This window comes from Paralichthys olivaceus, chromosome 13 (assembly GCF_024713975.1).
Source record: "Paralichthys olivaceus isolate ysfri-2021 chromosome 13, ASM2471397v2, whole genome shotgun sequence".
Lineage (NCBI taxonomy): Eukaryota > Metazoa > Chordata > Actinopteri > Pleuronectiformes > Paralichthyidae > Paralichthys > Paralichthys olivaceus.
The window spans coordinates 14,414,140-14,437,023 of record NC_091105.1 but is presented as its reverse complement, the minus strand read 5'-3'; the positions used below and the strand labels follow the sequence as shown (position 1 = coordinate 14,437,023).

Sequence of the window (22,884 nt, the reverse complement as noted above, 5' to 3'; positions counted from 1 at the left end):
TTTATTGTGCGTCATTTATTACGCATTGTTCAGAGGAGCGATCTGATGCTCTGGCTGCCAGTCGGACGCATTAGATTATTTTCTGAAATATCTGAAATTTTGGTTGGCTGTCTTCATGCTGTCGCACAGTTGAAGCATAGTCTCAACTTGATCCCCCAAACTCTTCACCCTTTCCCCACAAAAAAAAAGAGGAAAAGAAAAGTGTTCTCACAGGACGGTAATCCTTGTGTAGCTTGTGATCAATGTCTAATCTTGCAGCCTCATGCATAGGTTGCATTTTTAGCAAACAACATCTCTAAAGTCACATGCATGCCCAGCTTAAGTGAGTATTTGTTCAGAAATACTGGAGACAGCTTCATGTCTCAATCAGAACAAACTCATGATGGGTAATAAAGGCGAAAACTGAGGTTCCCCCCCCCCCCGGGTGTGAAGCATTTTACATCAAATAGATAAATGTGTTATTTTTAATCAGAGGAAATGGGGAGTTATTCCCCCTGAGGCAGAAGTGCACTGATCTGTTCTCTGCTGAGGAAGTCAAAATGTTGAAAATCTGACTCAACTTGAGCTTTTGATTTAAATCAGGTCTGTTTCAAGACTTTGTGGGAAGAGCTACTGACGTAAAGAGAAGCCTCGTGAATACACAATGACTCACTTGAAAGAAAATGTGCCGTTTGTGTTAAATGGGATTATATTTTTGTTTTTCGTTAATTGAACCGCTATCAAAAATGCATTTCAATTCAATGCTCACAAATGTAAAGCGCCTTTCTTCTCCTCTGTGCAGAGAGCGTGAGGGATGCGTTGGGGAGAAAGGTGAAGCTGTCGCTAAGGAGGAGAGTCAAACTGGAGATCAAAGCAGACAAGACGGAGAACAGAGTGTTGGTGAGTCAACTCCTGCTGCACTCAAGCTACTTCCTCATTAACATGAGTAAAATCTTTCTCTTTCCTTTTGTCTGCTCTGGAAATGTACAGTTTTCACAAAAGAATGTCAGAACCTCTGCTGTTCTCTCTCTTGTCATTAGTACTTGAAAGACTTTTTTTAACTTTGTTTTTTTCTTTGTTTAACTTGTCTTGTTGAGTAATTTCCCACAAATCAAAGTTAGAGGTTATTAGAAACAATGCTAACATCATCCTGAACATCTCCTGTCTGTTGGTTTGAATGGGGTCAGCTGAGTGAACAGCATCTAACTAAAAATGAATAGATCGGATAAAGCATCTGTCTTTACGGCTTTATTCTGACTCGACAACCTCTCGTGCGATAGACCTCAAACTTGACAGGTGTGTTGCTGAGGACTCACGGAGGTGCAGTGTCGACTGTAAAGTTTTTGGGATGAGCAGTTCTTGAAAGAACACTCTAGATAAAGGTTGAGCTACAGCTACTTGGAAAATGTACAGTTGGCAAATGAAAAATGGCTTTCATTGTGTAAAACTGTTTTGTATAAAGGGTTTTACTCACAAATCAAGTTGTAATGAGAACATTTCAAAATGGTTTTCAAAAGGTTTAAGTGGCAAAAGCTTAATGTTAGGTACAGAAAGGTTTCTCCCAGCACTTCCATGCTGATTTATGGTTGTATAAATTATCTCCAGAATGCAGAGTATACACTACTCTCAAAAACATCCCATCTGAAATTTAAGCAGCGTTGGTTAGAGATTCATCTAACAGCAACATATTAAAACAAAACATTTGAAGAAAAGAACAAGATGACAGAAGAGTGGCTCGGTCTCCAGACTTGAACCTCACAGAACAGGTTCAAGATGAACTGGACACAAGGTGAAACTTGCAAGTGAAACATATTTTTGGGAACTTCTTGAACAGTGTTGAGACAAGCTTTCAAAGCATCGTTTAATTTCCATTGCAGAAAGAACATCACAAGTGTTTGCAGCTGCTGAATGAGTCAAAAATGTAGATACAATTTCGGATTTGAAATTCTATGATTCTTTTTGAAACCTTTCTTTTTTATTCAATGCTTTCATTTTAGAAAAACTTTGACATTTCACTACTTCAGTAACAACAGGGAAAAAAGTTGCACAAGATCTGAATGACTATAAAGTTGATGCCCTGTTAAAAAAAGTGAAAAAAATCCCCCCCTGATCTGGATCATACCCTGACCCATACCACATCCCTCCACCCAGTGTCATGGAAATCAGCTCTGCAGTTTTTTCTTCTAACCAACTAATAAACAAACAAGCAAACAAATACAGATTTCAACGTAACCTTATTGATGTAAGCAAGCTGTTTATGTTTGCAGTTGCACCCATGATTTACAGATGTAAAACTTATCAACGTGATGAATTAAGTTCTGAAGCATCTTATTTTTTTAAAATAATGTGCATTAGGGATAACTTTTGTAATTGAGGGACATTGTAGCACTTGGGTGCAAAGACTTTTCTGTCTGCATGAACTGTGTGTCATCTCTGCTGCCGCCCACTCAGTTTGAAACTTCTGTCTCATACCGTCCCTCTCAGACGTCTCTGTAGCTTCCTGTTAGAACAATAAAAAGCTGCAGGTAAAGTTAAACACTCTGACTCAAAGTCCAGGTAATCCATTCATCCAGTCACGCCTCACCGTGTGTATCTACACCAGCCCTCAGCGTGTCTATAGGCCGGGTGGAAATAGCAACTCAGGCCATTAACTTTTGTCCAGGGAGTATTAATTCCACTGACTGCTAAATAATTAATACCTGGTAGATCATTAAATATGCATATTGTCTCTTTCTAGGCTTGAAAAGGCAAAGAAGCTGAAGATAGTTAAGACATAACGGTTCACTCTGTGAATCAGTGTCTGAGTATGAGCTCAGTAAAGTTTGATGGTTGAATCAGAAAGCTTTGAGGTGCTGTGAATGAACCAGCATTTAATATGTGGAGCTGTGGGTGAAGATGGCAAGAGCCTTTTACTGATACAGCTCTCAGTGGAATGAGAAGCTTTTAGCTCTACGGCTGTGTGCAGACTTAAGAATAGACAAACTGTGTGCTGTTGTCGTCAGCAATGTCAGCAAAGGACTATGGACCTAGAATTGTGGAGATTTACGGCTACATTTCTTTAATGCTAGGTTGGGTAATCCAGGAAGAGAGATAGCAAAATTGGGCTACATTTGACAAACATGCAACCGATATGTCCCACCCACAAGTTGACAGGATTGGTTTCTACGGTTTGTGACATCACAAACCCCTGGCTGAATCTTTTTTTTTTTCATACTCGCATTTATTTACTGCAGTGTTAAAGTGGAAATATTATTATAATATATCATTATATAAAAGGAACTAAGGAAACTCAGGTTTATGAACTTCATTTTCACTTCACCCAAATTTACAGGAATATAAACCCCAGAATAATATTCTTCTACAATCTAAGTCATTGCAGTCAAGTGCTTGGTTTGAGGCTAACAATGTTAGTATGTGGGAGCTGGAGACAGAGGCTCGTAGTGTTAAAACACAGATATACAGAGAACAATGTAAAGAAGTGGGAGGCAGCACTGGGAAGTGAAGAATTCCAGTGGAGTGGTTCTGGTATTTCTTCCAGTCGCAGAGAATGAGAATGACGCGGTGAGTTTGTATCAACGCTCTGCTTGACCAGACTGAATAAATAAACCACTTGTTTGTTGCTGTGCTGAAAAACTGACATGAAGACACTGATTATGGAGGAAGTGGCTCAGAGAGAAAACAAACATGTTGTGGAATGTCAGCCTGAAAGTGTTGTAGAATCTGATGTTTCTGATGTTTGTGTTTCAAATTCAGACCAAATGATTTGAAAACTGAGGCCCAGTTTTTAGTGGACAACTTCAGACGTTCGTTTTAAACCTCAGTTCATTTTGACTGAATGATGCATTTGCCAACTGAACACACGCCTCAGAACAGAGATAAGTGGACAGGATACCCACCCACAAAGTAAATTAATATTTAATGTTTGCTTGCGTATGCCTGAGAAGAGAACGAGACGGGGAGGGTGGACAAATGATTATTATCAGATGAAGATGCAGTGTAATAAGCAGCAGCAGTCAGTGTGTGTGTGCAGTGGTTTGATTGACTTTGTGGTGTCTCTGTGGCTAATGAGAAAAGTGACTAATTCCAATCGCTGATTTAATCCTACATCCTGTGGCTGAGATTGGACGATCATTGGTTGGTGTGTTATTGTATTTTAACACAGTAGAAGTATCTCCATCTTACTTCTTGAGTTCAAAGCCAGATTCATTTTCTATCTCTAGCGTAGAGCCCAACAAATGTATCGTCTGGTTGATAAAGATAGATCGTCATGACATATATTACTATCAATGATTTGTTGTACCATACTCTAATATGAACTTTTAGTTTACAGAATAAACGTTTGTGATATTGGAAATTATGTCATAATGTAGGTTGTTTGTGACAAAAAATTGCTATACATATATATTCGGCTAATTTATCAATCGCAGAAATGTTTTACCTCCCAGTTGGGACAGTGTCTATGTTCACAGTCCAGATTTGATCTTTGTCTTTGGCATTTTTTTTACTTCCTCCTTCAGCTCACTGTGGCCACATACTCTACAGAGATTTACCTCAATACAGGACATTTATCTTCACTGTAAAGAACACAGATAATGAGGGGAGGAATATGGCTATTTCCTCTTTCAATTTTCTAGTCCTTTAAATACACACACGGCTTTTGCCCTTTTTTCCTTCTTAGCTTGGCTCAGAATGGAAGTGGAGCCCCACAGCGCTCGGGGCTTCTCTTAAGCACACTAAAGCCTGACAGATACAGTCATCTCCCTTCTTTGAAGACGGAGGGATGAAGGAAGGAGAGATAATAACATCAGTCCATCAAACACACCCTGGGGGAGAGGAAGAGGGAGGGTAGAGGGAGGGAGAGAGAGAAAAAGAAAACGGGCAATGGGACGTACTGTGCAGGACAGAGGGGACGGAAGGAGTGAGGAAAAACATGAGAACCACAAAGAGAAAAAAAAACAGATGTGTGCTGTAAAACTGTGACAGACAGAAACCATCAGTCACTCTGGTCTGTACTGAAATATCTCACCATTTTGATGAATCACCATAAACCACACCACAGACATTCATGGTCTCCTGAGGATGAATCCTAATGATTATTCCTTTAGAACCATCAAAGAGTTGACTTTTTAGTTTTTGAGTGAAATATCTCTACAGCTGTTAAATGGTTTTCTGTGAAATACAGTACAAATATTCATGGTGCCTAAAGGGCAAACTGTAATGACATTCGTGATCCTTTGACTTTTCCTCCATGCTTTTTACCTTTTCAGTGAGATATGTCCACATCTAGTGGATAAATTGGTGGAAAATCTTGTACCGATGTTCACAGTTTCCAGATTATACATGTAACTAATCTAGGATGTGTTAGACTGGGAAATTCCCTTGTGGTTTTGAGTAAAATGCATCAACAACTATTGAATAAATTGAAATGAAATTCCGTGTAGACGTCCATGATCCCTACAGGATGAATTGCATCACTTTGGGAATCCCTTGAACTTAAATTTTCATCATGTGGTCAAATTTAAAATGTGTACTGAGCTGTGGATTATGGCCACATACCTGCGAAACTAATCACATCCCAGCAGTTTAAGTTATACTTTGTATTTGGAGTTAAAAAGATAAAGTTAACATACAGACATGCTAAATTAAGACAGTAAACCATCATACCTCTTGATCTCCTGCTGTAAATAAAGGAAAGTCTGTGTGTGTGTGTTCGTCCTCACCACAAACTGTCACCTTTAGTTAACTGCTCTATTGCATCTCATTGTTGTCTTAGTAAATGGAAATGACACTAACACGGCACAAATGACTCGGTGTGAAAAACAGCTTCTGCACATCAATTAAATCTAGAGTGACACCGATTTTCATCTTATTTTACCGTGACTAGCAAGTTACTAAAATTAGATCTGCAAATATCTAATCTGCAGTCATCTAGTGTTGCACAAAAACATCTTTCTTTTTCTTGCAGCGGAGATAAATTGTGATTAAACATGATTTTGTAACAGAACAACAGAAAATGTGGCGTGTCAGAGTCTCACAAACTCATTTGTTTTTTTTGAAGAGAACAATATATTTGGCTCCCTCTGGTCTTAGTAGAAAATGATGAAGACGCCCTGCTGCATATGAGAAAGCCTAGAATCCTATCCAGCTTGTCTCTCCCCTCCCCTCTTTTTAAGGCTTGAGGTCTGTCATTAGGGACGGTGAGAAAATGATGTTGACTCAGTTCTGTTCTCCCAGATGATCACCTATAAAGTCCTCTCATGGGAACCACAGTCTTTTTTCAGAGGTACTAAAACTAATGCGTCAAGGCTGCTGAGCAAATATCCTATAAACTTTCGATAATAGACGTTGGAATCCTGCCTTTGCTGTGGGCTGTTGATATTTTTTTGACCATTCCTTCTAGTCAGGAAGGTTTAAAAAATAGTTAGGATTAGTTACTTGTTTACCTTTTTTATTGTATTTTTTTAATTCTGGTCGGTTGGCTCTGTGTACTGTACTATCAAGCCTCAATTACAATTTTTTGTCATATGGGTTTGGTTTGATATATATATATATGCATATATTTTTTTTTACTCCATAAAAATCCATATCGGATGTGGACTCGAGTTTCAATGACCCGTAAAGGAATGAAAACATCAATCCACAACATATATCCAGTATATTCTACTCAGTGAAGCAGAGGTTCACACTTATGTTTGAACCTTTGCTTGAGTGGACATGAAGTTACTGTTCTTTGTCCTTTAATAGAGGTTCAGTCTGAGTTCAAACTCTTATAATGTTGTGCAACACATAATTCTGTCTATTAAATAATCATCTCTGCCTGAAGGCTCTGTGTTTTCTATCACAATGTTGTGGGGATTATTAACATAATTGGGGTGACATTCAGAGCTAACACAGTTCCCCTGCAGAGCACACTCAGTCACTATATAATCCATTATAGCGTAGAGTTTAATGATTTGTGTTTGGTTAAATGGACAATAGATACATGTGAAGCTCTGTCTGGTGTTATGCCACAAAAAGCTGTCCATTTTCAGTTCATTATATTTAAAACAAAAGCAGCAGATCCTGTTTTCGAGAAGTTTGAACATTCAAGCGATAATCAAAGACAATAAATTAATTTTTTCAGTTCTATTAAAGGTTTTAAAACCGCCAGCTTAACCAAAAACCCTGCTAAGGATTTCAATGTGGCGTTTTTGTGTGTATCACACTTTAATATGCTGCCCACAAAGTCTATCACAGATTCATTTTTAGGTCCTAATTCACCTCACTTGCTATGTGGGAGCACAGGAAGGTCCAGGTGGCTCTGGTGGTGTTTAAACCCACCTTGTTGCTCTGAGACGTCAGGGTTGATTTGGTTCCTTGCTCCCACAGATCAAAATATGGATATATTTAAACAGTGTTACCAGTCAGAAGTAATCCCATTAGTTATACGTCTTGGCCTCTCATCAAACAGAGCTGCGTCTCATGTCCTTACGCATTTAGATAGGATGAACAAACCCTAAAACACTCAACAGTGATTCGCCTCAACTTGAAGCTGATTTTCTGTGTCATACCAGAGTCATCTGTCAGAACAGGCTGAATGCAGATGTTAGTTTAGGTTAGTCATGGAGTCTAGTTTTGTTCCACTTCTGTCTGAGAGGTTTGGTTTCTGTGCTGGAACAGATTCAGCCGAGTGAGCTGGCTAATTAGGAGAAATTCTACATGGGGCCAGTTCTCTGTGTGTGTGTGTGTCTGTGTGTGGGTGTGGGTGGGTGGGTCTGACGCATCTTGTCCCATGATTCCTAGGACTGTCATGGTGTAATCTGGGTCCTCTTGAAGAGAGTCAAGGATGAAAAGAGAAAAATGAGCAGAAAGATGACAATGTATTTAATAAATAAAACCTAAAGGTACAGTATATAGAATTTTGTAGAATCTAGTGTTGAAATTGTTGTTGCAGCTGAACACCCCTCACCTCACCCTCTCCTTCCAAACATGTAAAAGAAACTGTGGTAGCCTTTAATTGTCATAAAAACTCAAAAGGCGTTTAGTTTGTCCAGTCTGGACTAATGTAAAAACCTGGCGGCCTCCGTAGAGAGGACCCCCTTAATGTACATATAACGGGCCTTTTCTGGGGTAAAGAAAACTACAGTTCATACAATTTAGATGAAACAAACTAGTGAAAACATCATGAGCATTATTCTACATTAAATTTCTGCCAATAGTTCCCTTTCACCTAAATTTTACACACTGGACCTTTAAATAAATAAAGTAACTATACATCACATATATGATATAAACACCAAAGGGAATCCTTCTAGCCAGAGCAAATAAATAAAGTTAAAGGAAGTGCAACACATACACATGTAGTTCCGATTAGTTAGTATATATATATTAGTTAGTATATATATATGATTTGTGGTGGACATTGTTGTTATTGTGGCACTTCATGGTGGAACTGCAGGACGTCATTTGTGTTTTTCATACTGTTAAAAGAATGTGTCCCATTGGATCATGAATGTGTCCTCAGTGTATCCTCGATGTATTCAGACATCATTCACACAGTTGGTCTCTACTATTGTTTGATTATAACTTGCCTATCGTCTGTCAATCACAAACATGGCTTGTTATTTGAAACAGCTCAGTGTTAGCCACTTAGCATGGTTAGATTTTAATTTTATGTTGGTGTTGGTCGTGCGTCAACGTGTGGTAATTGCTTGAAAATCTTTGGTTGGGGCAGCCCTGTGGAATGCCCATTGTGTCCTGTAGTCTATTCACTCACTGTCCCATTTTATTGTGCAGTATTTGTCAGTCTCTGTGTTGTATTAGGCCTCAAATGCTGAATAAGGATTTTTTTTATAGCAAGCCTTCTGCCCACAATGCTCTGCAAAAAACTCTCTGGAGACATATTAGCCAGCAATATAGCCTGGCTCCGAGCAAGTCCCTCCCACAGCCATTCATCATCATTATCCCATAGGTCAGGGTCATTGTCACTCAGACAGTCAAAGTAACATAGTGACCCTGCCTCAGGTCGTTGGCTTGGTTTGATTTTTAGAATCTAGTCCCGTTGACGTACAATATATGTGGTTTCAACCTGGAGTCCAAATTATATTTCCATTTAGATTTTTGAGATTGTTAGAATCCTGCACATTTGATCCAGCTGGGCCTGCCCTTGTAAATCCCTTTTACTGTGGTCAGAGTGGCTATTGGGTGTTAAAATGAGTGGCCTGGTTGTTACAGTATCAGTCTGCTCTCATTGGGTGTAATTGAATGGGGTTTGTAGGTCGCAGCGGCAAACAGATTGATCGGCCGATAATGACATTTGTGGGCTGTGTCATAGTAAACAGCAACGGTGCAATCAATTGAATCAATGTAATTCTTTTACCCGTGGAAAGGCTGAGTGAATGGAAATAAGAGAACCACAGGTAAATTACATGACACTTTCATGATATTATTGCCACTATGGTCTCAGTTTGTCATTAATTTGTATTTTAATCTGAGATTATTCAGACCATGAGTTTTAAACAGATGAGACTGTGAGCATGTGTATGATCCCTCTGCCTTCGAGACGTTTACTGGCACACATGCAGCTGTTTCCCACCAAACCACTGCAGCAGCAACTCTGCCAGAGATGTCATATGCTTTTGCCGCGTGGTTGGTTTTTTATGATGTCTTTGCACTTTTATCATTGTCTCCTGCAAACGGTGTTCCCTTTTTACCTTTTCCTCCTCTCTTCTATTGTATTTCATTCCATTTTGTCATTTCATTTTATTTATCACACAGTTATGATAGTGGGTTCAAATCCCATGTTGCAGACTTTGCTGAGGAAATCCCCAACCTCTTAACCATGCTGGTCGCTGTGGGTCTTTGTGTGCACTTGTGTGTGTGTGTGTGTGTGTGTGTGTGTGTGTGTGTGTGTGTGTGTGTGTGTGTGTGTGTGTGTGTGTGTTTTAAAGACCAGCAGTTTGTTGCAGTGGCTATTGATGTTTTGTGACCTTATGAAACGCTATGAACTACAATACATTTTCTTGAACACAGTTTTTTCTGAAATGGATGTCCCTGTCAACAAAATATAATTATTGTAATTTTTACATTTTTATTTTTACATAGATAAACAATATAAACAATCACCTCAACATATAAATTGGTGTGGTAAGAACTTCTATTTTATGTGTGCTTTTACTTTGGTCCGTGTTCCCACTTCTTGTTTATTCTGGTGTTATTTTCTTCTGAAATGCATTGAGTCCGAACAGGGAACCCTTAGTTAGTCCTACAGCATCTTGTTTAGATACTTTTTACTTTGATAACACAAACACAATCTTTAAAGGACACTTTGCCTGACTGCTTGGAAATATAATTCATGATCTAAGCCTCACTGACTTTATGTTTCAATCAGTGTTCAGTGTTCAGTGCTTAGGGCGTGTGCATGTGCGTGCGTGTGTGTGTGTGTGTGTGTGTGCGTGCGTGCGTGCGTGTGTTATGAGTGCCAACTGATGTTATCTACCCACTCCAGAGGGAACCATGGGTAATGCCAACACCAGCCCAGAAAGAAATCCTGCTCTTCCCTCCCTCCGCCCTCCTCCTCTTCTCGCTCTGCCTTTGTCTCTGTCAGTCCTTCCTTCTTCTCCCTCACTCTCTTTGTCATACCTGTGTATGTCTCTCCCTCTTTCTCCCTCTCTCTCCTCAAAAAAGCACTTTTTTTCTAGAGATTTTTCCGCTTTGATTTTCTTTGTTTGAGTTGAAAAAAATAATAGCCCTTGCACGTCGGATCTCTATTTTTCTTTTCTCTCTGTGGTCTGCAATGATATCCTATTTAGCCAAAAACCTTGGCTCGCCACCGCATACACACACACAGACACACACACACACACACACAGACAGAGAGCGAGAGAAAGAGAGAGAGACCAATCCATTGTGTCTGGCTGCCTTGCTGATGAATGAATGAACCCTTGTCATTTACTCCTTATCTCTGTAACCTAAACACACACAGGGATCGTAAAGGATGCCCTGCAGGCTGACACTGTTCTAAGAGGAACTCCTTTTTACATTCCCTCCAGGGTCCAGTTTCTAAAAGCCCTGACATCCATCCAGCGTTCTGGGGTGTCTTGCCAACCTGGCCTATAATCCTAATCTGAAAGCACAATCATTTAATCCCTCTGCCCTCGTCCTTTTGAATGCTTGCTTGCTCAACCTCAGTTGTGTTGTGTGAGACGTGTTCGGGAGGTTGGTTGTATATATTGAGCCTGTTAATGAGACAATGATACACATTCATGATGTACTGTATACATTATGATGTCTGCATTTATGTCCTTTTTATCACAACCATTTTAATAAAGGATTTCATTTTTAGTCCAGAGACAAATTCTCTGCTGCCACAAAGAATTTTTATTGCCACCAAAGTGTCTCCATATATTTTAATCATCAAGCTTACATTGTGCATGTCTCATTTATTATTTAATACACCATGCTTATGTGCTGGCACTTTATATTCTGACTGAAAACAGAGGCAATAATAAAGAAAAGAAATCAGACTAAATCATGTAATGTAACATAATCAGACACCACATTTATTCATGCCTCAGCCCGCTGCAGCTGTGGTCTGATGAGATCGGCCAATCAAATTTGTCCAGGAAGTACCAGTGTCAGCCGCCTTTGTTCCTCACCACGCTCGTCTCCTCGGCTGTAAAGCACATAATGATGAGCAGGGCAGTGATAAAAGAAAATTGATGTCTCTCTCGTAACGTTCTCCTTGGCTGCCGGAGCAATGAGAGGAGGAGGCGCGCTGCAAAAAACGGCTTTATCCATAATTTGAAAAAAAGTGGAATGAATTCTGACAAAGTGATTTGTAGCTTTGGTGTCAGTGGGCTCCTTTAGGGAAAGATCTGCAGTATTTAAAATCGTATTTTCTTCATTTTGTTTTTATAATGTTTGTACAAATTCTATCTGTAATAATCCTACAAATACTTGAGGTTAAGGTTACTTATTTACTTGTCGGGCTGCTGTTGTGCTTTATGGTGTAATATTATTGTTTTAATGGTTTTAAGTTGGGTCCAGACTTTCGAATGTCCACGCTTCACAACGAGCAACTGACTGTACATGTTTTCCATCCTCTTTCTGAACTGTGCCCACATACACACGCTGTACTGTGGTTCTCCTGCAGCGTGAGTCTGCAGACGTTACAGGACGAGACCTCAGCTGCACGGTCAGCTTCTTGTCTTGGCAGTGCAGAACTCCTGTTTTCTAAAACAAACAATTTTTCTGCCTGCGTTTTAGAGCAGTTCGGGAACTCTTTCCTCGAATCAGATTAAGTTCAAGTTGCTGATCCCACCATGATGATGATCTCTCTTGCATCTCCTTCTCAGCGTTCCCACAGATAAGTGGTTATATTTGGTTTCGGAGTCAGTTCTCATTGCAGGCTCATGGCCTGAATATAGAGGAGTGTGATTCCTCTGCAGCTGAGGGGATTTGAGCAGGTTTATGTTCTCAGTGTTGTTCACGGGCTGTTTCAACACATTTGATGGCTGTAGATTTGATGGTATATAGTACAATTTTGATTGGTTGGATTATCATGAATCTTGGAAGACTGCTGCATTTTGAGCCAGGAAAGAACCCATTATATTTTTAGTACAGCTCCAGAACAGGGGGCTGTTTCAGGAATATTTCCACTTTCTTTAACATTGCAAGGTACAGTGTTTTTCAACATTTATATTGATTTGCCTGACAATAATTTGTGGATCTTGATGAAACAAATCAGGCATGACTGATATTTACAAGTGTGTGGAAATTGGTGCAGATCCAAATAAATATCTGGATCTAGTGAATTTAAATCTGGTTTCATAAGGGGCAGTTCTGAAGTAAGTGCCCTCATACTGTAGATTAGAAAAAAGCTTTGCCTTCAGAGGTCTTCATGGCGGAGCTGATTTTAAATGATGACAGAAAACTGCTCTGAACCCAATTTTCCACAAGGAGAGGCCTGATATGATGACGACCTTAGCAGCACAGTTATTGGATAATTAGAACTGACTCAGCAGACCCTAAAGCAGAATAACATGCTATCATGTAACAAGCTTTATAGAATATAACTACAAGTCTTACTTAAAAACATTCAGGATAAATAGACAGAAGATGCTATTGTAAACAATTCAATATTTTAAATAATCATCATACACTGCATTTATATGTATATAACATCTATTTTTTCAAGGGATACTCATTTCCTAAATATTGTCTTCATTACCACATGATCAGAACTGATACTTAATATGCTCTGACCCATTCAGACAGTGACTGGACTTCATTTACACAGCACTCAAAGCACTACACATTCACATACAGTGATTTTTCTACGTAGAAATCCTGTCTTTGCATATTTAACCAATGCATGTGATTGGACCACCAACTGTCTGGTGAGTAGATTCCATGTTTTACGTCCTGAGCCACAGCCTCTACTTAGGTATTAGACATACTGACACAAAAACCCAGCTTTTGTGGAAACCCAAGTCAACTTAACCTGACCACGACACATGAAGACCTCCTCCTTGCAGAGGGTGCAGTCTTTCTGCCCTGTATAATTACCACTGTGCATATATAGAACAGCAGCTCGCTCCTCTATAACACAGAATTACACCATCCGTGAAAGAAGCCAAAGATGAAAGCAGGGCGGTGTATGTGTGTTCCTGCTCCTCTATTGTCCCGAGCTTTACACGGGGCTCCCCATTTAAATCCATTCACCCACACTCACGCACTTATGCAACACATGCCTACTGTATAGACTATTACACTATTTCTACAACAGGGAGATGGAATGGAAAGAAACATTACAAGAAAGGAGTGTACCAAAAATATATTTTAGGTTAGTCTGTAGAATGTGGTGATGTGTTTACCTCAGTACACATGGTGCAAACATAAAGAGTGCAAACTGTGCAAACTGGCCATCATGCTTGTGTTGTTCATCATCTGGAACCTTTTTTAATCACATAGTGTGAGTACATATGTTTTGAGGCACTTACAGATCGGGGCTAAATGAGGGTTAAGGACATGGAGAGGAGAAAACGAGTTGGAGGGGAAAAGCAGAGAAGTGTGGGATGAGAGGAGGAGAGCAATCTTCTGCACTTGATCCAGGCAGAGCTGATTGATTTGAGTGTATCAACAGCTAAGATGGGGTCATCCCAGCAGCATCGCTTCTGATAGAGATGAAAATACCACTTCTAAATTCTTCCCTTCATTAGAGATCTTTTCCTGCTAATTGCAATTTAAGTCTTGGCTCCTTATCAGCAAAACAGCACTTTGAATCTATTAAGTAATTTCACTTGCTTTGACCTTCTGCTCCCTCTCTGTCGTCTCACTCCCTTGTGTCCACCCTCCTCTCTCTCTCTCTCTTTCTCTCTGTATTCATTCTCTCTTTCTCTAAAGATATCTTCATTTCCATTGTGCTGCATTAACATTTTGCAGTAAGCACATCATGACTCATTAATGTTAGAAACACACGGACATGCAGGACACTGGCATTTGTTATGCAATAACGACTCAGCAGTGTTGGCATGATTGTAATTGTAACAGTTTTTTACCCCTCCACTATTCAATTCATATCAGGGTACAACTAATTATTCTTATTTAGTGCGAAATATTAATTGAAATAAGACATTTAAGACTGTCGTCAGATTTCTAAAGTGTTGCAGTGAACTGGAGGGATGTTGACGTTATAATTGGGTGTTGAATGCAGTAGCAAGTTGCCCAGATTTGTGTTATTCTTTTATAAGTTAGACATTTCTTATGTTAAATCATGGAATAAAAGTAAACGATTGATGACAGAAACAATCACAACAAATATCATCAGGTCCTCAGATGTTGAACTCCACAGCTGAGGAGCCAGACAGCACGGACCTGGTCAATCTGATTTTTAAACTGACAGGTAACCAGTGGATGATTAGAATGAATTGTGTCAGAACCCTAGCGGCAACTTCTTGTATCAGCTGTAGTCAAAATAAATGCGACACAGATTTTGCCTGTTAGAAGGAGATGAAAGAAACCTTCTCTGGTTCTTCAGATGAAAGAACAACGGTCTTGGTTAAAACTGTTTTTGTAGTATCCGCTGGATAAAAAACACATCAGTTAATGTTAGAGTGACTCAGAGACTTCAACACACAGTCAGCATCAGTCAGACACAGACATCCGCTGTTGCATTCCTGCCAGAAAAGGTCCTGAGTGTGGGACGTGGGGCGGTCACACTCTCTCTGCCAATGCAGTCACTCTGCATATGGAGACTGGTAACAAAATTTTATTTTAATATCAGCAAGATCGCAAACAAGTGTATTTCCCATATTGTCAAACTTTAAAAACCAATGAAGAATGTTGCACGAGAAGACATAAGAATGTACCATTATTTTTCCAAGGGACTTGTTTTTTAATGGTTTAATTTCCAGGAGGACGAATCAAGCAAACCTCAGTGGTCAAACATGTGGAGCACTTGCAGTTACCTTGTTTCATTATTTTCTTTGTTAACCAGCCGAGTTTAAAAAGAAAGTTTTCACCACAACAAACTGAACTAAAAGACTGAGCACAAATTGGTGAGATAGATATAGTAGAGCATGAATGCACTCCAAGACATGATGGATGAATAAAGCATTTTTGGCGGGGGTAGATTTCCTGTGGCTGAGTGCTGCCACAGCTGAACCAGTGCAGATGAAACGTTGCTCTGTGCTGCTTCGCTTCCTACGGAGACTCAGTGGAACTGTAGGCCAGCGTCAATGTTGTCTAAGGGCCTGAAAACTCATTGACTTGCTCAAGCAGGGCTTGGCACCGCAGCACGAGTAAGTGTGTGTATTCACAAATGTGTGTACACGGTATGGGTTGACCGTTACCATAGCAACGCAATGTGTGTGACTCGCACATGTGGTGTGGGTAAATGGGAGGGGTTGGGTGGGTTTTCACAATTTGACCGAAAAAAGATAATCAGAGGAATGGAAGTCCTGTGAGTGGCCACACTGTACACACACACACACACACACGCACACACACACACACACACAAACACACACACACACACACACACACATACACACGCACAGAGATAACACAACATAAAAGAAGTTTACAAGGTCTTGAATCCCATTAAAGGATCAGTGATGGGCACACATGTCTATGAAGTGTATGGTCGTGTGTGTAGTTGTGAAGCAGGAATTATGAATGGTATATGTGGTATACTGTGAATACACACACACACGCACGCACACACACACACACACACACACACACACACACACACACACACACACACACACACACACACACACACACACACACACACACACACACACACACCACTCTCTCTCTCCCTCCCTTTCTTGCATGTGTTGCAGGCCAAGGAGCCAAATGGTGCCATAGAGACTGTGGCACTTATCTTGAGTATGTGAGCCACTAGTTTTGGAGTGTGTGTGTGTGTGCGTGTGTGTGTGCGTGTGTGTGTGCGAGATAGAGGGAGAGTTACACTATGGTGTTACCATAACAGCAACAGGGAGATTCAACATGCTCTAAATGTAATTAACATACATTTTATCTCTTCTAATTCCAATTAAAATCTGCCTTAAGATATTTAATAGTGTCATGTGGATGTTCACTCAGTCATCATAGTTTTGCCCGTAGGGATAAATAGCCAGCAAAGAAAAACACCAACAAATGCTTATCAGCCCTCTGATAATTAACATTCAGAAGAGAGCCCTCCCATTTTTAAACACTTTATATCCAGCTCCTCAGACACCCTCCAGTCCACAGACCCATAGAGCTGAGCCCAGAAAAGTCTCCTGTATCAGTCAGTGCTGGCAAGACACACACACTGTGACCAGTTATGCGGCTTTCCACACAGCTATGAGATTTATCTACTCAAAACACTGGAAAGAAAGTAAGAGTCAAAGTAGATTAGAATGATATATGTCACTAAACTCTGATTATGAATCAGCAGATTATCTGTAAACTGTCAGTGATCCTGACCAGGCTCAGTGAACACGAACATGGAAAAACATAACTGTGTTTTTCTTCTTTTTTCATCTTTCTGCCAAAGCACTTCTGAATTTGTATTTGAGAGAGAGAGCGAGTAATAGCAGATGCTCTCTGGTCTTTTAGAATGCTTCAATGCGGCTGCCATCTGGTTGGCTGAGTAGAGCTGATGGCGGGATGGTGGCTGCTGCGAAATGATTGGCCGATGGGAAACTCTGGAGCTTCAAGTCCAGTTCAGACAGAAATCTGAAAGAGGGAGAGAGAGACAGAGAGAGAGAGAGTGAGAGAGAGGAGGGCAGTTAACAGGGAGGATGAGGGTCATGGGACGGGGGGGGGGGGGGTATTGTGGCTTTGTCCAGTCCAAAGGGCAGATAGACAGTGAGAGAGTAGGGAGAGCTGCAGTGGTGCAGATGGGCGATCATGCACTGACTGGAGGAGGAGGATGAGAAAGTAAAGGAAGATTCAGGATGTTTTGGCAACAGAATCAGAGTATAGTTAAAAGTGTTAGAATAAGTTCAAGCAGGAGTCTCTGCGGTGTCCTTGAGTTCTTTTTAAAGCGTCCGTCTACTGTTGACTGATTGCAAAGTCTTTTTTTGAATCCTGTTGTTTTTTACTCGCACTGTTAAGAATTAAAATCATGACTTTACTTCAGTGGATGGTGTTTGTGCGTCCTAATCTAATGTCAGCTTTTGTTTCTTCTTTAATTCTCCATATTTATTTATGATACATCCTAAGGTGTAAGGCCCTGTGAAATCAAATGTATTATTATTAAAAAAACATTTTTATAATAATCAAACTTCTAGTTTAGTCAATTCAAGGGTCTTAAGGGGCCCCAGGCAAAAGGGCTCTACATAGACCCCCCCCCCCCCCTCTAAACACATGATACCAAACAACAGCATTCCAATCAATTATTCATCAAGAAAGTGCAGACTGTGCATAAACAAGAATACAGACAAACCGACCCAGACCCAGACTCATCGTTCACACACATCTTCAACCCAAACATCTAAAATTTCAAACCTGGCAGAGAGCTGGTAGCATGAGGTCTTGTGGGGGGTTTCTGACCGTGGTATCACTGAATTTAAAACTTTATTTCAGAAAGTAGTCATTGCCGGAATCAGTCCTTCACAGGGGCGCCAGGCAATTACCTGCTTTGCCTCCTGTGCTGCATCGCATCCTTTAATAAGAAACATTGACGTCTCCCGATAATGTAGATTTAGCTTTGAAAGTGAAGCTGTGATATTCCATTACCAGCAGCACACCTGCGGTCGAACACGCTGTGTATTATAGTTTCGTTCTCGACAACAGAACACAGTGAAAGTGAGCGGGTGAGCTGAGCGTAGCCGTGGTGACTGGTGCTCTTTAGGAGAGGTTATCTTTGGTCACGTAGGCCGGCCTGTCTGCCTCCATCACATCAAACACACAGACCCTGCCTGTGGAGCCGGGGCCACAGAGGGCTGCGAGACACTGTTGTCCATTTTTACCTCCATCTCTCATCCCTCTGTTCTCTTTCTTTCATGTGTTTTGTGACTGTTTATAGACGTCTCTCTTGTGCTCTCTCTTCATTTTCTTTCCTGCTCTCTTTCCCTTCATGCCTGTCAGTGTTTATTAGTATGCTGCGCTCTCTCTTGCTCTCTCTACCTTCCCTCCTGTGAAGACTTTTATTTTATCTTGTGCTTTAAAACCACATCTCCACTTTTCTCTCACCTTTGATCAGTCTTCTTTCTCCTGTCTGTTCTCCCTGGTGTCATTTTCTCCTTCTTTACATGTTTCTTCCACTCTAAGCTCAGCTCTTGTGTTTGACTCTGTTCTTATGTTCCCTGTTTCATCCATTGACATTTATTTTCTGTGGCTTCTAACCTTGATCTTGTTGTTGCAGCAAAACCCAAAAGGTTTGTGTGGCCATGTTTTCCGGCGCCTTACACACAAGCTCTCTAAACATCAAGACTGTCAATGTTTATGAACTGGTTTTCATATTTGCAGCATCTTAGTTTAGTTGAGTTTGCAATCAGTGCAGAGTAAAAGGAAAAAAGCCGCAAAGATCATATCAGGCTGCTTGGCAGAAAATAACTGGCAACAATCATTTTTTTCATGTAAAAAAATAATCACTAATTCAATTTGTTGGTTTTCTTCTGTCTATGATAATAAAATGAATGAATGAATGAATTTGACAATTTCACCCAGCAATTTTTATGTTTAGAAACACTTTTATGATTAATCAAGGGAAATTATATGATTAATCTAATTAAAACAAGTCTGTTAGCTTTAGATTTTCCTGTTTTGTGCAGTTGCTGACCAAAACAGTGTTTTCTTTAAGATGGCAATGTATCTTAAAGAATTTTAAAGGTCACCATCAAATGTGTTGTGATATTTGTTGACAAGAGAAAATCCAGGGTCATGGCACCCAGCATCAGCTTTAATCATCACTTTGCATTAGATGTTAAATGAGGTCTAAGTATTTTCCTAGTGTTGACCTCCAGTAGATTATTTTACGGTCCATAAATTATAATTTACTTTGGTACACCTATAATTTCACCATAAAATTAGATTACCAAAGTGGTTGGACTATTCGCTACGCAGGACTGGAATCTTTCCTCGAATTTCTTCTCTATAAACCGGACCTTTTAAGGCGTTTTTTCTTGGTATGAATGTCAAGTTTATGTGTTACACTTTTTTCCTCCACTTATTCGTAGCTCAGCAACCGAGGCAAACTCGGTCCTCAGCGTGCTGTGCGCTTTAATGACTAGTGGCAGCTGGAGTCCAGTTTGCTCTGCAGGATGAGGCAACATAGAGAAAAACACTCTGACCTAATGATGGCCTCACTCAGACAGGGTGTTCTCCAATAAAAACAAAGACATCTTGTCTTGTTCACTTTGATGCCAGACACGTGTTTAAGTGGCTCTTGAGTTATTTTCTGTCTTTCAGTTTGTTTTCAAGTCAAGGGGAATATTTTGCCTTATTGTGCTTCCCCAGAGTTGTTTCAGAGTCACAAGCCTTTTCATCTTGATGAGTCAGCAGGAGAGCTCCGTGCGTTCTTTGTCATTTCGTTGTTCCTGTCATTCCAAGTGTATATTTACAGCCACGTACTCATTATTCTCTCTGTTCTCTCTCTGTTTCAGGCTCTCGCTTCTCACCGAGCCTACCTCCTGACAGCACGCATCCCCGCCAAGGTAAGTGCGAAAAACTCTGGTAACTTTTAAGTTGTGTGTTGCAAAGTCAGCACTTTGTTTCCAGAGACCAGACATGAATAAAAGTGCCACAAATGTTGTGGAATGTTTATTTCTCGCCTGCTTGAACGTAAATTCATCACAAGACAATGTCGGAAATTACCTTTTTCTTTCAGTAATTGATTGACACCACAGTTGTGTTGAGCACATGTCATCTCCTTATTCTGTCAGTGTCAGATGGAAACTTTCATAAAAGCAGTTTTGTCATGTTTCATACTTTGTTTCATGGTTTAGATATTCACTGAACCAATTCTTTAAAGATTTACTATGTAAGAATTCATTATTTAACTGTTTAAACATCATATATTTTGTTGACTTGCTTAATTACAGTATACAAATGATTCCAACAATGTTTAAACCCAGAGAAAACCTCAATTATACTGAAGGAAACAGGACCTTTAATCTTGTCGCCTATTTATTTGGTGTCAAATCCACTGAGCACGTGGCTTAGCCTGTCTGTATAACTCCCGGGGCTAATGTCCTAATGAGAAAGGAAAAGCACACTGCTAGTCAGTTAGCCAGTTCGTCAGTTAGCTAAGCAGCTATTTGTTTGTATTTGTCCCTCGTATGGGATCAAGATAAATCATTGCCATTTGCTGTGTAACATGAGTAACACTTAAATTACCTCATCTGTGAACAGCATTTACACTTTGCATTGCTTAACTTTTCATCTATAAAGTTGGTGAGAACGATAACTCCCATGATCCCACACTGCTTTACCAAATCATCAAACTAGACATTTTTTGTTATTATTTTGATTGAGAGACCCCTAGTGGCCAAAGCTACTTATGATACCTTTAACTTTAATTCTTGAAAGCTTTATTAAATGAACTCAAACATGCTTAGTCACAGAATGTGTCACCGTTTTTTACAGATTTGGGCCACTTTGCTTCCAACTCGCCCCATTTAACTGTGACTTTGTGTGCCTGTGTGTTGCATGGGTGATTTAAAATAGTAGATTATGGTTAAAGTAGCAGCACTTTGTTTGCCTGATTACAGTGCCATTATATAGCAGGTTGACAAGCCTTTTTTTAAACATGGAACAGCTGTGTCATAATACAGCACAGACGGCATCTGTCTGCACCATCACTGAAACGTCTTTACCGGCATCATTGTCACCACTGCCTCATAACGACCAGCAGTGCAGTAACATGATGCAGATGTTCACTCAAACTTCCAGCAGCACCAGTCCAACAACAATACAATGACAACAGCAAATGTAAATAGCATCCCTTGCTGGGATTTGACCCTAAACTTGGACAAGTGAGTGTACCAATGAGGGGAAGATTCAATCATTCATTCAACCTTTATTTTAACCCTGAAATACATAGAGACCGAATTTACAATACAGACGAGTACAGAAAATAATGAAATACATGAAAAAAATTTATTTAAAGCAAATTAATCTATTGAAACATTTGAATCAATTAAAAAAGGCACATTAACTTAATATTAAAACCTTTAGTTTGTCTGAGGATAAAAATGAGTTATTTCAGTTATTTCATGTTCCAACTGCATGATGAGAAAAACTGGAGCATTGGATATATGGATATATTATCACATGTTGAAGAAATTTACCAGTTTTGTAGTGTAAAGTCTTTAAAATCCAAATATTGCATATCTGCAATGCCACAATGAGCAAACTCCATCTGCTGATGATCATCTGATATGATCAAGAGCTCCAGCACAGCTGCTAAATGGGCTGTGAGATGAGATAGTTGTGTTAACTTTGCTGTATCAGTTTTCCAGCCAGTGTGCAAACAACATATGCTGTTTAGCACTAAGTAGAGCGCATATAACTGGAAGGCCCAACAGCCCCTTAAAATCAACCAAGCCGCACTGGATTGCAAACACTCATAGATAACCAGTCCTCAGTTTATCAGTCTGCCAGATTTAGGTTGTGAAAAATTCACAAAGAAAGGGAAAACAGTACCAATGCAGATTGATCATATGATATAACCTGACTTTGGTTTTAATTCTACATAACCATTGTAGCCCACATTATTCACCTTGCTATATAGACTTGTTAAGGACCCTTAGGAGTTGTGGGCTATTTTGGCTGTTTTGAAGGCTTTTGATTACCACAATAAAAAATGTTCTAATTTTAGAGAGTTAAAATTAGAGTTAGAGTTCAGAGAGAGCATCCCTTTGGCCTATAGGCTCATGTCCTATCTTGCCATGTTCAAGAGAAGAGTTAAAGGGTTCCCCCAATAAAATCAGCTCTGTAGCTCTTGCTTTATCTTGCTGACAGATAAATAAAACATAACCTCTTTAGTGGAGGCAATTAACCATTACATTAATCAAAACATTTTAAATAATCATTAAAATGTTTAACTACCTGTAGTCAGACCACACACACACTAACCAAAACATAAAATCATAAAACCAAACAGTGCTTTGATAGTGTATAGTAACAGACTAAATAAAACCAGTTCTGCTTATATTATCTGGACTGACGATCCTGCTGCAGGCAGAGAGACTCATCATGAGCTCACATAACATCACATCTTGCACCAAGTCCAGGAAACGCTTCGAGGCTGCTCTTCAAAAAGATGCTTTCCGGTCAACATGATGCCTCCAGGGACAGTTTAGGTGATTGATCAGTGGCTTGAATACTGATTTATAGGTGTACTGGGGGCAGGAGAGGCCATGAAGAAGAGTCGAGCTTACCCTGTTTAGCATGACGTCATGTTTCCAGTGTTAGGAGACGTTT

The 22,884-nt window shown here is 39.9% G+C and overlaps 1 protein-coding gene across 6 annotated transcripts in view; it reads left to right on the top strand.

Annotated features, from left to right (window-relative positions):
* Positions 1-22,884, top strand: part of LOC109632194 (F-actin-uncapping protein LRRC16A) — a 63,110-nt gene that overhangs the window by 3,766 nt on the left and 36,460 nt on the right. For all 6 annotated transcript variants that reach the window (XM_069537191.1, XM_069537190.1, XM_069537188.1 and 3 more), the window contains exons 2-3: positions 782-879; positions 20,064-20,114. In XM_069537191.1, the coding sequence (XP_069393292.1) occupies positions 782-879; positions 20,064-20,114 (149 nt within the window). The remainder of the gene's footprint in view (positions 1-781; positions 880-20,063; positions 20,115-22,884) is intronic.